This window comes from Helianthus annuus, chromosome 12 (genome assembly GCF_002127325.2).
Source record: "Helianthus annuus cultivar XRQ/B chromosome 12, HanXRQr2.0-SUNRISE, whole genome shotgun sequence".
Classification (NCBI taxonomy): Eukaryota; Viridiplantae; Streptophyta; class Magnoliopsida; order Asterales; family Asteraceae; genus Helianthus; species Helianthus annuus.
The window spans coordinates 94063214-94076717 of NC_035444.2; the positions used below are offsets into that span (position 1 = coordinate 94063214).

General features: G+C 37.3%; 2 protein-coding genes and 1 pseudogene across 2 annotated transcripts; 2 read left to right on the forward strand and 1 right to left on the reverse strand.

Annotated features, from left to right (window-relative positions):
- Positions 1-4298: 4298 nt before the first annotated feature.
- On the forward strand, positions 4299-4730 carry LOC118485330 (annotated as a pseudogene).
- A 480-nt stretch (positions 4731-5210) lies between these two features.
- LOC110893227 lies at positions 5211-6825 on the reverse strand. Its single transcript, XM_022140343.1, has 2 exons — positions 6059-6825; positions 5211-5974 (listed from the first exon to the last, which is right to left on the reverse strand). The coding sequence occupies exons 1-2, from the start codon at positions 6531-6533 to the stop codon at positions 5211-5213; spliced, it is 1239 nt and encodes a 412-aa protein (XP_021996035.1). The 5' UTR covers positions 6534-6825.
- Positions 6826-10798: 3973 nt separating this feature from the next.
- LOC110896931 lies at positions 10799-11924 on the forward strand. The gene has a single exon (XM_022143947.2). It carries the CDS (start codon positions 10844-10846, stop codon positions 11855-11857), a length of 1014 nt encoding a protein of 337 aa, XP_021999639.1. The 5' UTR covers positions 10799-10843; the 3' UTR covers positions 11858-11924.
- Positions 11925-13504: the final 1580 nt, after the last annotated feature.

The window sequence follows — 13504 nt, forward strand, 5'->3', positions numbered from 1 at the left end:
AATATTATATGAAATATTATATGTAGGAAAAATGTTGTGGGTTGAGTACGACTGTTCACAAGGATCGAATATCCTTCATTTATTTATTTTTTATTTTTTATTTTTATAATAAATAAATATTCTAATGTAAGTTATATGATATCAACATATAATTAATTAATCTAATAAGCATATATATATATATATATATATATATATATATATATATATATATATATATATATGTTAGTGTTGAATTTGCATGAAGAAATAAGTTTGTATAAGATAAAAGTATTGGTTGTGTGTTGTGGACTTATAATTAAGTGTTTGCACGTATAGAATATCTAGAATTACGTATTGATTGTAAGTTACGTATGGGTTTACAAGGGTACGAGTATGTATCAAATGTATAAAATGTTTAAGCATAAAAAAAATAAACGAAGTATAGTTCGTATGAAAAAAATAATTTTTTTATTACGATTGAAGTCTCGGATTACAATGATACGAAACGAAATACGAAATACAAAAGGAACAAGCTTTCAAAAATAGAAATACAAGACACGTTTTCTAATTAAGGAAAGTTACGAAAAAGCGGAGCGTTACAGTGGTACTTCCCCGGCGAGGGGAAACATGCGGCGGCATATATGTGTTCACATTCCACCTTTCAGACATTATCATTATCAGTTTTATGTTATTTGTTCATTTTTATGGTTTGGATTGGGAAATTTTAGAACAGGTTAACGGATTACCTTTCAATAGATACACATGGCTGACAACTCATAATCCATTTGCAGTTCGGGTACAAAATCACCCATCGGGTCCTCGATTCTGGCCAGGCTAACCAGGAAGATTATGTTGCATCACAACTGAAGATATATTAAAACTTATCTTTCAATTTGTTAATGATTTATGTGTCCATATGTAGCACAATTAGTTTTCATTGGGAAAAAATGTAGCACAGTTAATGGGTCAATAAGTTTCTTGATTCACCCACATTTTTGTTTTCCTTTTTTTAGTTTATTTAATAATTTATTTATGAAAACAATTAAGTAGTTGGGACATACGGGGATTACCATGTGTTCTTAAACTTTTTTTTTGTTTTTTTTTTCTTATGTCACAATATTTTGGATGCTTATAGTTGATTTTTGAATGCTATCTTGATTATTATGTTCATATAGTGGTACGGGTCTTATGTAGTCCAAGCTAAACGGGCAGGTCGGGTCATGGGTTGGAACGGTTTGGTATAAAACCTGGGATTTGAACGAATTCATAAGAGTTTCAAGGTGATCGTCTTTGTTATGGTAATTAAATAGTTATTATAAAGACACAATAATATACGAGTGAAATAACGAGAAGTATGTTATGTTGTTGCGGCAGATATTTGTGCAACTCCTATTTTTGACGAGAAGTATGTTATACAAAGCTCCTTGTCAAGGATAATAAGGTACCCTCAATAAGCTAATTTGATTTGTGGTGCTAAAAGTTAGATCTGAATGTTAGATATACATATATTTTACATAAATAGAAGTACTCGGGTTGGGTTGGGTAATGGGTTTATACGGGTCAAGTCAGGAAATGGTTTACAACGTGTAGGATCAACGCATAGTAATAGTTAAAATTGGTTGGGTGGGGTTGGGTTGGGTTGGGTATGGGTCAAAACCATTCAGGTTGGGCCAGTTTACATCATGGCCACTATAGATCTATCAAAACATGAAAGTTCTTTAATATCCATAAATAAAACATCATGGCTTGCATTTCTCTTGAGAGATGCAGGTTCGACTCTCACTTGGTGCAGAATGAGGCACTGGTGGGCAATGATAGGAGACTCAGGGAAACCTGGGTTGGATCCTTGAGCCAAACGGGTTTTACCGGTAATTTCACTGTCGTGCCTACGGGCGGGTGGGTTACCGGGTTTTCCCCGGAATTGGTGGTGGACTCGGGTTACTCTCAGAGTACTCCGTTTGTCCAGTGGGTGTCCCGAGAGTGCTCGGGATTGAGTTTGTTGGCCGTTCAAAAAAAAAAAAAAACTCATTGGTTGACTAGGTGCTACAAGTTTTAAATAATATGTTAAACCTATTTCTTGTGACTTTTGGTTAACATACATGAAGACCCAATCTGCTGGTGGCATATGGTAAGTACTAAGTTGCTTATTTTTAATGATTTTTTGTTTTCATACAAATTTATAGCTTAAATGTGCATATGTACCTTTTTTTCTTCTTAATATCGTACATGTGTAACAACTTCAGGTGGTTGTTGATGATGCGGACTAGACAACAAGTTAACAACATGGAACGGGTGCAAGGCCAAAGAGGAAGATCTAATATCCGAAACAATTTAAGTTGTAAACCATGTTTGAATGTTATTAAACATTTCGCACATGTTGGCCGTACTTTACCATGTTTTGCCTACCATTTGCTTTTGCATCAAAATGACACTATTTCATGTTTTAGTACTCTATCAGGTTTACTTTCTATAGTTTTGTGGTTGTAAATTGTTGACGTTCGTTTTTCTTTTATAAATTAAAGAATAGTGCTTTTGTTTGTCAAGTACGCTTAATATAGGTTAGCTTTGTTTGTCACGTTCATATAATTTTGTGTAATATGACTCTTTTCTATTTATTTGTGTTCATTGGGCCATTCATGTTAATATATATTACGTTAACATCACCCGGCCACCGGGCGGGTATTAAACTTGTTAATATGGTGTTTACAAACAGACAAAAACCTTTTTAGCCCCAATTTGGTGTTGATGAATTGCGACAAGAAAGAGACACACCAGGTCTTGTAGAGTGTTTCAGTTCCATCACCTTTACCCTCTACTACACCCCGTCACCATCGAACACATTTCACCTACCACCCAACACATGCAACCAGGCCACCTGCAACCAAACCACCTCTGACGACTACTCCTACCTCGAGCCGCTGCAACAACCTCTAACCTTCACACACTTGTAACCGTCACCATTGAAAATCCCCCATCCTTCACATCTAAATCCCAATTAAATGATTCTTGTCAACCCAAAAGAAGCCCCAAAAATTGAGTCAGATCTATATGATAAGACAGAAGATTAAAAGCACCATTCGACACAAAAAATACCAAGGTTGGGGGAAGGAGGAGAGTTGTAGGCGGTGTGGCAGTGGTGTCTCCAAAGGTTTCAGAGGAAAGAGGGGTGGGGGAACAGATTTGTATGTGGTGTGAGTCGTCGGCGATGCAAGGTGGTGTCGAAGGGGAAAAGCTTACTTCTACCCTACATTACACGGAGTGGAAGGGAATGAAGAAGGGACATTAAATGTCATGTGACAGCCACGTCACCAAGGGGGCATGGTAAAAAAAAACACGGAGTGGGAGGGGCGTGAAAGTGACGTTTTAAAAAATAAAAATAAAAAACAACCAATTAAAACAAATCCAAACAATACCCACCAATCATGAGTATCAGGGCGGTCTATGAAATGTTTGAAATTCTTTAGGCCATGTGCGGCACAGAAAATATGGGCCCCTTAAATATTTTAAAAAGAATATATATAAAAAAAATTAAATATATGAAAATGAATTAATTTCATTTGAACTTAACAAAATTAGGCAATTAATTTCATTTGCATTTAATAAATAGACAAGAAACAAAAAGAAAAACAAAACTGAGGACACTAGGATTAGAACCCATGTCTTCTAATTATTAAAATGACTTTCAAACCACCAAACCAAGTGCTTCAAGATGGTATTTTACAGATTCATTACTTATATATTCAAAGTTTACAGTGTAAAACTAATAAAAAACAAAAACATTTAGGCCCCCGATAGGTTTGGGCCCTGAGCCGTCGCACATCCCGCACACCTTTCGGGCCGACCATGAAGAGTATCCACCTCATCAAACCTTCCCCCTCCACGTCAGTGGAATTTCTCTTGCCCTCATCTCCACGCCACCACCATGCCAAGGCACGGGGTGGTGTGCTGACATGATAGAACCTTTCACGTCATCACAAACACCTCCCACTCCGTATAATTTAAGAGGCATGAGCCTCTACCTTGTCGACTAAGCCACATTAACTATATACACATCTATTAATAAAAGTTTGCATTTTTCTTTTAAAGTTGAGAAATTAAATACAAAGAATACATCTTCTTTCGGTTAAGTTCTTTCTAACTTTACCAATAGAAAACCGTATGAGTAATCACAGGCTTCACATGATGAGAGCGGGAGATGCAACCATCAATCAATCACATGGTTGTCCACCGCCGTTATACTTTTAGGTTTAAAAACAAGATGCAATATTAAAGTATTTTCTATATACTTAACTAAAAGTACTACATAATTACATAAATGTCCCTTCGGGGACATCCCGATAAAATTGGATACAGAGAAGATTAGGCTGGAGTGTGTGGTTGGAGCCCCTAGGGGCTTTATCAGGCCACGTAAGCATCACCTAGGATCCACCTCAGCCATAAGGCTTTATCACGCCCTTCTTTAACTTGCATGGTGTGTATGAGCCCCTATTAAAAAAATAAAAAAAAAAAACAAAAGATTTCATTGGGTGAAATGACATGAGCCTTACCTGATAAAGCCCTTCGAGCTCGTTACCATGACGGAGTCCCATCAATGGCGCCCCTTCTTAAAATGGTGGGTGTATAGCGCCGGGGGGCGCTATAGAGTGTGAGGTGGCGAGGGTGGCGCCCCCACGGCCCACACCCTCCGGCCTTAGCATGGCCCCTGCGCAAGGTTGACACGCACAAATCGAGAAATTGTCTAAATATTTAGCCACTTAGGTTATAGCCTAGTGGTCAAGAGGAATTATCTCTTGTGGAGAGACCAGGTTCAATCATTGAGAGATGTAAGTATTTAAGGGAACAATTAGCCGTTAAAAAAGTACTACATAAATACAAGAACATGTAAGACTAGTGGGTATGGTTCGGCTCATCCCCACGGGGATGAGCCTCCACGTAGGCGCCACGTAGACGGCCCGTGGAGGATGAGCCAAATGAGGGATGGAGGGGGATGGAGGATGGGGCCCCACCTCATTATTTTATAATTTTCTATTGTTTAATTTAATAACCAAGGTAATAAAAACTTTATAAAATTTAAAAAACACCACATCAAACAACATAAATAATTTCATTCCATAAAAAAAAAATTACATTCCCTAAAAAAAAAAAGAAACCGAAAATAAAAAAAAAAATTACATTTCCTAAAAAATAAAAAAGAAACCGAAAATAAAAAATAAAAAAATTTACGTTTCCTAAAACCTACGACGTCCATTTTTTTTCACCTCTTCCTTCATCCTCCGATAAACCTCACGTTCATCCTCCGGAACTGAGTCGAGATCCAACCGCATAATCCTAAAATCTTCCGCTCGAGCATAGTCGGACGACACGGTTTTCTTGTGACTATACTTTTCGGTCGCAAACTCTTTGAACGAACGGAATTCGTTTATCAAGTCGTCCATTTTTGACGATGCCTTCTCGCCTCTACCTCCACTCGAGCCGCCACCTCCACTCGAGCCGGACACTTTTCGCTTTCCGGCCGCTTCTTTTTTTGCTTTGTCCCTCCCGGTGGGACGTTCCGACTCGTGAATGGGCAACGCATCCTCGTCATCTTCCGGGTCGTCGTTTATGTCAATTTGACATCGAGCGGTGGAGCCTCCCGCACTATAGCTTCCGGACTCGGAAGTTTTAGTGCGTTTGGCCGTTGCGACCTCATTTGGAACCGGCTTCCATTTTTGTTCTTTCCTTACAACGTTCCATGCTCGGAAGTGCGGGAAAGGCGTTGGATTTTGGGAGTCCCACTTGGCGATAGCAAGGTTAAGAATATCTTGCTCGTTACTCCCGCTTGGAGGATTAAGGTAAATTTGGTTATAAATCGCGTTAAAGTTGTTGATGACTTTGCTCATTTTACGCCACTTGCCCGAGACGGATTCGACATCACGAGCCTCCCCATGCTCCATAATCGCGTTAAACCTATCCGTTGCCTTCTTCCAAAAACTACTACCCGTTTGGTTGTTTCCTAAAATTTAAAAAATAGTGCATTAGTAAAAAAAATTAAATTTTATAAAAAAAATAGAAACCGAAAATAAAAAAAAAATTATACCGACTATCGGGCAATTAGAGGCCTTAGTATACGCCATAGCTAGCGCCTCCTCTTCTACTTTCGTCCATTGCCTCCCCTTTGCTCTCGGTTTTTGCGCGGTTTCGGGTTCAACCATCTTTCCCTTCCCCTTCTTTTTTTTGCGCGTGAGCTCTTGCGGTGGTGATTCGGGGACGACTTCTTCATCATCATCTTCAACTTGAACCGGGGGTTGCGATTGGGATTGGAGTTGTTCAAACGTGTTGCGTTGCATGATTTGTTGGAGCGCTTGATATTGTTGAACTTGTTGTAGTTGAGACATTTGTGAGAAGGCGTTGGGTGTTTGTTGGAAACCCGAAAACGGAAATTGCGAAGCCCCCCACGAAGGATCCATAGTCGGAGTGTAAGCGGGACTAGAAAAAAAATTAGGTTGGTTCGGATTGGGATTATTCGGGTTGGGGTTGTTTGGGTTGGGGTTGTTTGGGTTGAATGGATTCATGTTTGGGAGAGAATGGTATAAAAAATATAGAGTATTTTTATAAAAAAATGATGAGAAATGGAGAAGAATGGGAGTAGAATGAGAGAAATTGGTATAAAAATGGATTGGGATAATGGTATTTATTTAAAAGGAAATTGATTTTTTTTTATTAATATAGCCGTTGGATTAACGGTCAAATGTTTGAATTGAGGGTCGGCCCACCCGGCTATGGGTGGCCGATTGAGCTGAGAGCCGGGCCAGGGGGGCGGTGTGGGGGTCCGGCGCCGGGCCAAGCCGGCCCCCATACCTTCTAGTCTAAGCATCTTCGTGTTCCGATAGATGTACATTTTTCAACAACTATAACTTGTATAAAATGTAATATACTTTATTACCAATTCATTAATATGCCAAAATAAAAAATTACAAACAAATGACAACGGGTAACAAGCTGCGCCAAACCCCATTTTGAATTGCGTAAAGTCATACTTCTAACAATTGGTGTTACCTTTTAGTTTACGGATGGTATCATTTAACCCGACTCGTATTAATGCAAGCAAAACATAACTCGAGTAATATGTTTATTCGAACCCTCTAATATGCACAATAATCAATCAGGGGCGGACATACATATAGCCCAAGGTGGGCGGGCGCACCCCCGGGAAAAAAAAATTTTAGTGCTATTTTCCGTTGAAAATCCCGTCTGCACCTCTTGGATTTTTTCGTCCGCACCCCTTTATCCGCACCCCTTGGAATTTTTCGTCCACACACCTTAGGTAAAAAATGTTTTCGATTTATATTTTAATTTTTTTTGGTAAACTCTAATTAAAAAAACTACCTAAATTATATAAACTTATACTACCCAACTTAACCCAAATACCCAATACCTTAACCCACTATTTCATTAAACATAATTAGCCCACTAATTACTAGCCCATTAACCAAACTCAACCTAAGTTCATACTATAATAGTTAAAATAAGCCCAATAGTCCCTTAGAATTGATCCCGCCCTCCCTCTTTTGGGTCGTCTCCTACCAGCGATCATCGACCACAACAGCACGTCATCAGCAGCCGCGAACCACCGCCGTCCGACACCAAAGGGTAACAAAATTCTTAAATAGGTTTGAAATTTCATGTGTTTTGACGTTGTTTATGGTTGTTTAGATAATTTTTAGGGTGATTATGTTGTTTAGATGATTTTTAGGGTGATTACACAAGTTTTCTAGGGTTGAAAATTAAAATTGAAACATTATTTTATGGAGCGATGAACTTATGCATCAATTTGTTTGTGATAGGAACCATGAGTAGGGACGTTATGGCGCAATTTCTTTTGTTTTACATGACCCGAACCGACCGGATACGAACCGATTTTTTTTATTTACATACCTAGGGGCCTAAAATTTTTAAAAATGTTTCACACCCCTATGGAAAAATTCCTGAATCCGCCACTGTAATCAATTATCGTATTTTAAATTACAAGGAGTCATATTTAGTCTATCTAAGATTCTTTGAAATTATATACTATTATATACTTTATATTATATACTATTAATAGAGAAACTTGATTTTCCACTATTCATTTTCACAGTGATTTCACTTTTGATTTAAATAGTTATTTCACTATTCATTTCAATTTTTTTTAAACAAATATATTTATTTCGCTATTCATAAATAGTGATTTCACTATTTATTGAACTTTTAATTTTTTTTTTCGTTTTTATTATTTTACTATTGTAACAATAACGTCATCTAAGGATGAGCAGATGGTATCGGGTGTCGGTACTGAACCGGTACCGATCTCGAATTTACCGAACCGGGTACATTTTTTTAACCGAGTCGGGGCAATAGTATTACAAAGTTAATTGTGGCTTTGGGCGGCCAGCCACTAATATTTTTTTAGGTCTCAAATAAGATCCAGTTCACATTGTTTGTCCGCACTACCACTGAAAAAAAAAACTAAAACGATGGCAACACTACAAATTTTAACTGGGGCAAAGTTGTAATTTTTTTAATGAGGGCAAACTTATTATTTTAAATGAGGGTAAATTCGTAATTTTATGCTGGGGGCAAAACCATAATTTTATTTTGAGGTGGGCAAAAAGTAAAGGGCATGTACTGTAATATAGTATAAATAGAAGGGATGAAAAGTGTAATTTATTAATTTTGAAGTGTGAACATTCTGATTTTACGTATAGACATTATAATATTAATTTTACAAAGAATCTGTTGACTGCACCCTTAAAAGGTGAATGTAATTACGGATGGATGAAATGAAAACAATGTTAAAATAATTTCTTATAGTGTAACGTTTTATTATTAAATTACCGAGTTTTATTAGCACCTAATATCAACATCAATTGATTAATAATATATGCGTTTGAATAAAATCTTCTAGAAAAGTTTTGATAAGCTTTAGAAAATATTTTCGTATAAAAATATGAAGAACCCAATATGGCCTCATTGATATTTGTTACAAATCAAATAGATGATGATTTTTATAGCTTTAAATTATAAATCAAATAGATGTTAATTTTTTAGATGATTTTTATAGCTTTAAATTATAAATCAAATAGATGTTGATTTTTAAGCTTTAAACTAGGATTGCGACCCGCCGTAATGCGGCGGGGATTCTTTAGTTATAACTAAGTCAATCTAGGACTCGCACGTTATGTTAAACATGTCAAACGGAGAAAAAACAGACAATGTAAATACGTTCACCCACACACACATGTTGCGTCGTGTTAACTCGCAAAATTTAGAACGAAACGTAAAAACGTTAAACCAAAGACGCACGTTGCGATGTGTTAAGTCACAAAATTTAGAACCAAGTATAAAGCGAAAAATTTGCGGAAAATGAAAACTATAAAGGATCAAAGTTGAAAGTACAAAAAGTTATGAGAATAGATTACAAAAGATAAAAAGTTTTGGGTTAAAAGTAAAAAAAAAAAAACGAATAGTTTTGGGTTAAAAGTAATTTATAAAATACTTTTGGGTGAAAAGTAAAAAAAAATCAATTTTTAAAAATGAAAAACCCCCAAAGCCAACGCTACGACAACCATATGCATAACCATTTTTTCTTTGAAAACCCCCCAAAGCACACCGCGCGTTGCGGCGGAGCGTAAAACGGTGTGTCAAATAGTACTAATGTCACACAACCGTCACCGACCACCAACACTGACTCGACCTAGGATATGCGTGTTGCGACGAACCTGTCAAGCATGGAAAAATAGAGGTAAAAACATTGAAATACACATGCGCGTTGCGTCATGTTAACTCGAAAAATTTAGAACTATACGTAAAACCAAAAATTGCGAAAGATGAAAAGTATAAGTGACAAAAGTTGCGAAGTTAAATTGCAAATAATGAAAAGTTTTGGGTTAAAGTTAAAAAAACAAATTATGTAGGGTTAAAATTGAAAAAGGTAAAAACCTTTTGGTTAAAAGTAAAAATTCAACTTTTTTTTTTGAAAAACTCACAAAACACAATGTACAAGTTGTTATACACAAAATACTTGCAAACTTATATATGGAATAATTAGAGAATCTCAGATAGAATTAAACTTTTGTTATAATTTTTGAAAGTGTTGTGCTAGGCCTTTGCTAGATGGTTGAAAGAAAATTTATGTTAATCGGTCAAAAAAATACATATAGAAAATCTCAAATGGAAATGTTTCCTGATTACCCTTTGAAAAAAACATCTGTTATTTTTTTCTCTTCTCCTGTGCACATAATCCGTTTGTGTGTTTTCTTAAAACGTATCTTATCTCTATCTTCCACGTAACTCAAAAGCGAAATAAATAAATAAATGGGAATTGAAGATACTCAAACGAATTTTACTTGTTAATTTTAGAAAGAAATAAATTTTGAACATCAATACCTATATTTTCTATTATAAATAGTTAAATACACCAATATTATTGCGAGAGTTAAACCCTATCTTTAAGAAAAACTAATAGCTAGACTACTCCTACTAGTGTTATTTTTTTTTCAAGTAACACAAAGTGTTAGTTATATGACATAATTTGATTGGTTTATTTCTTATGAAAAAGGTACAATTGTTTGACACAAAAGTATATTAGAAGTAAAGGGAAATCATCATCATCATACTCATCCACTACTACCAAAGTTAAAGTCCAATAAATATACGAAGGGTAAAATGTAGACACCTTTACCTCTACTTCGTAGCAACAAAGAGGTTGCTTTCAGTAAACGGAAAGATTTGCCTATATACTATATAGGTGCACAATTACATTTTTTTTCATGATATCCAGTAAAGGGAAAGATTTGCCTATATACTACTATGTAGGTGCACAATTACTTTTTTTTTTCATGATATGTATGAATTACATTTACTCCTTAAAATATTCATTACTCTATTTACTTTCCTATTGGTCTCCACTTGTCATTTTATCCCACTTCATCTCATCTCAATTTCAAATACATTTGCCCCCATCACTATAAGAATCCTCATTCCGTTACATACCACATTTCTACACATTCAAAACATAATGGAACAACATTTACACGAAAATACATTAGCCAAAAACCAAGAATCCGAATTCCAAAACGACGACGTTGAAGCTCTATCTCTATGTGATCTTGCCACCAACGAACCCGATGATCCACAACAACAGTTGTTCGACGAGCCCGAAGTTGATTTCTCTTTCGGCTGCGGCTCAAGCTCAAGCTCAAGCCAGCCAGAAAATAATATGTGCAGCGCGGATGAGCTGTTTTTCGGTGGTCGAATTCTTCCGTTACGCCACTCAGTCACTTTACCCTCTCGGTTCATGACCCGACCTGATGAATTCATATTCATCAGGTCCATATCCGTTTCAATATCCGAACCCGTTAGTGTTGCTACGAGCAGAAGCAGCAGTGCTCGTAGCAGCACGTCACTATCCGAATTCAATGGGTACCGAACCCGAAACCAGTTCCATTCTCACCCAAGTCCCACACCACATATCCGAACCCGTATCCGAAATTTCAGTAATTCGAACAAATCATCGTCGAAATGGCGGTTTTTGCAGTTGGGTCCGTTAAAGCCGCAAGAGATCGGGTTGGCGGATCTGAAGAACAGGAGCTTGAGAAGCAATGGGAGTGGTAGGATGATGAAGAATGAAGATGAGAAGAAGAAACATGTGTTGTCGTGTAAATGCAGTGCAGAAGATGTGATTGAAAGTACGGTTTCTTCGAGGATTTCGATGGTCAACGAAAGGAGTTTGAATGAAGAGGAGACAAAGACAAGGTCGAAGGAAAGTAACGTTGGACGGAGGAAACATGTCGTGTCACTGTCAGGTCATCATCGGACATCTGAATGGTTGAAGCAGCTTTTTGTTCAAAAAAAATGATCAACTTTAGTTTGTAACGGGGAATAATTACCAAAGCTAACATATTTATCAATAATTTTTTTAGAATTAACAATAATAATGTATACTTTCTTTTTGTTTAATTAAAGTGGTCTTAGTCTTGGCTTTCAAAAGCGGGGCTAAGACCGTGGGGTATGGTGGGGCGGGGGTTTGGGGTATGGGTTGATATGTGGACTTCGAGGGGCACCGCTGGTCAGTTGCATGTTGGGTCGGTATGGCGGGGTGTGGCTAGCCCGCATGGGTTGGCCACGTGTTATAATTTTTTTTTTCAATTATTATAAAAATAAACACAAAATTAAAAAAAAAAAGTCTAAAATTATTATTTAAATCCTAGCCACCTATAGCCTAGCCAACCCAGCCAATGAGAGCCGGCTACGGAAGATCGCTAGGCCCGCCCAACGCCCGGGCTGAAACCCCCGCCCAAGGGGCCACGCCGAAACCCAAGCCCACCCGGGGTGGTGACTTGGGCGTTTGTACCCAACCCACGCCCCATACCCCATAGTCTAAGCCAGCATTCGCCAAAAGCTGGGTTGTGCTTTACAAGCCATCTCAGCGTAGGCAAAATCAGTGACAAATCTAGTAATTATTTTCCTACTCTATAATCATAGGACCGGATGTACAAAAAATTCGGGTCGGTCCGACGATTCGAGCCGGGTAAAAATTGTCACATAATAAAAATACTATAAAATAATAAAAAAAAACATGTAACACAAATACGATGCTTCTTACAAATAAAAGAAAAAACCTATAATTGCTTCCTATGAGTTTTTATCTTTTGAAAACGTTGCATATCTTTGACCGAAACTTGTTGAAAGAACTCCTTTTCAATGTAACAAATGCAAGCATCGTTCATATGTCCATCACCCATCCTATTTCGCAATTCCGTCTTCACATGTTTTATTGAAGAAAAACTTCTTTCAACACTAGCCGTTGTTGGTGCATATTTTGTATATCCACCACTGTGCGAATAGGCTAGATAGAGCGTATGTTGAATATTGTATACAATAGTGTGAAAACGGACAAAGTTTTGTATGTAACATAGTCCATTCGGACGGATGGAGTCCATCCGGACGGATGGACATTAGGTATGTCCGTTAATAGCCCATTCGTCCCTAAGGTTCAGTTATTGTTAAAGTCCATCTGGACGGATGGACATGTGGCGTTTCGGACGGATGGAGCATGCCTATATATAGGGTTGAGGGGTTCCTCATTTGGACAAGCTTTTGGTTCCCAGAGGGGAGATGTTGTCCAATTGGTTTCGCGGGTATGTAACTTCAAATCATTGAATAGAAACCAATTATAATTAACTTGTTCGGTATCGATTCTACTTCTATTCCTTTCTTATCAATAATACTTCACCGAACCGGTTATCTCGGGACCGAAACTCCGTCAAACCTGTCGAATCTTGGACTCTCAATTGGTATCAGAGCTACGGTACTGATTCAATCGATCTAACAGTTGATTGAATCACTTACGCTCATTGTTTTTGGATTTTGAGGAGGTTTTGACATTAAATATCGAATAAACATCAAATTGAAGGTCAATTCACGGATGATATTTGAAATTGAAGACATTATTATGTTCGTGATTGATTTTCGCACAATCCTGTGAATTTTCATCATGAAATTC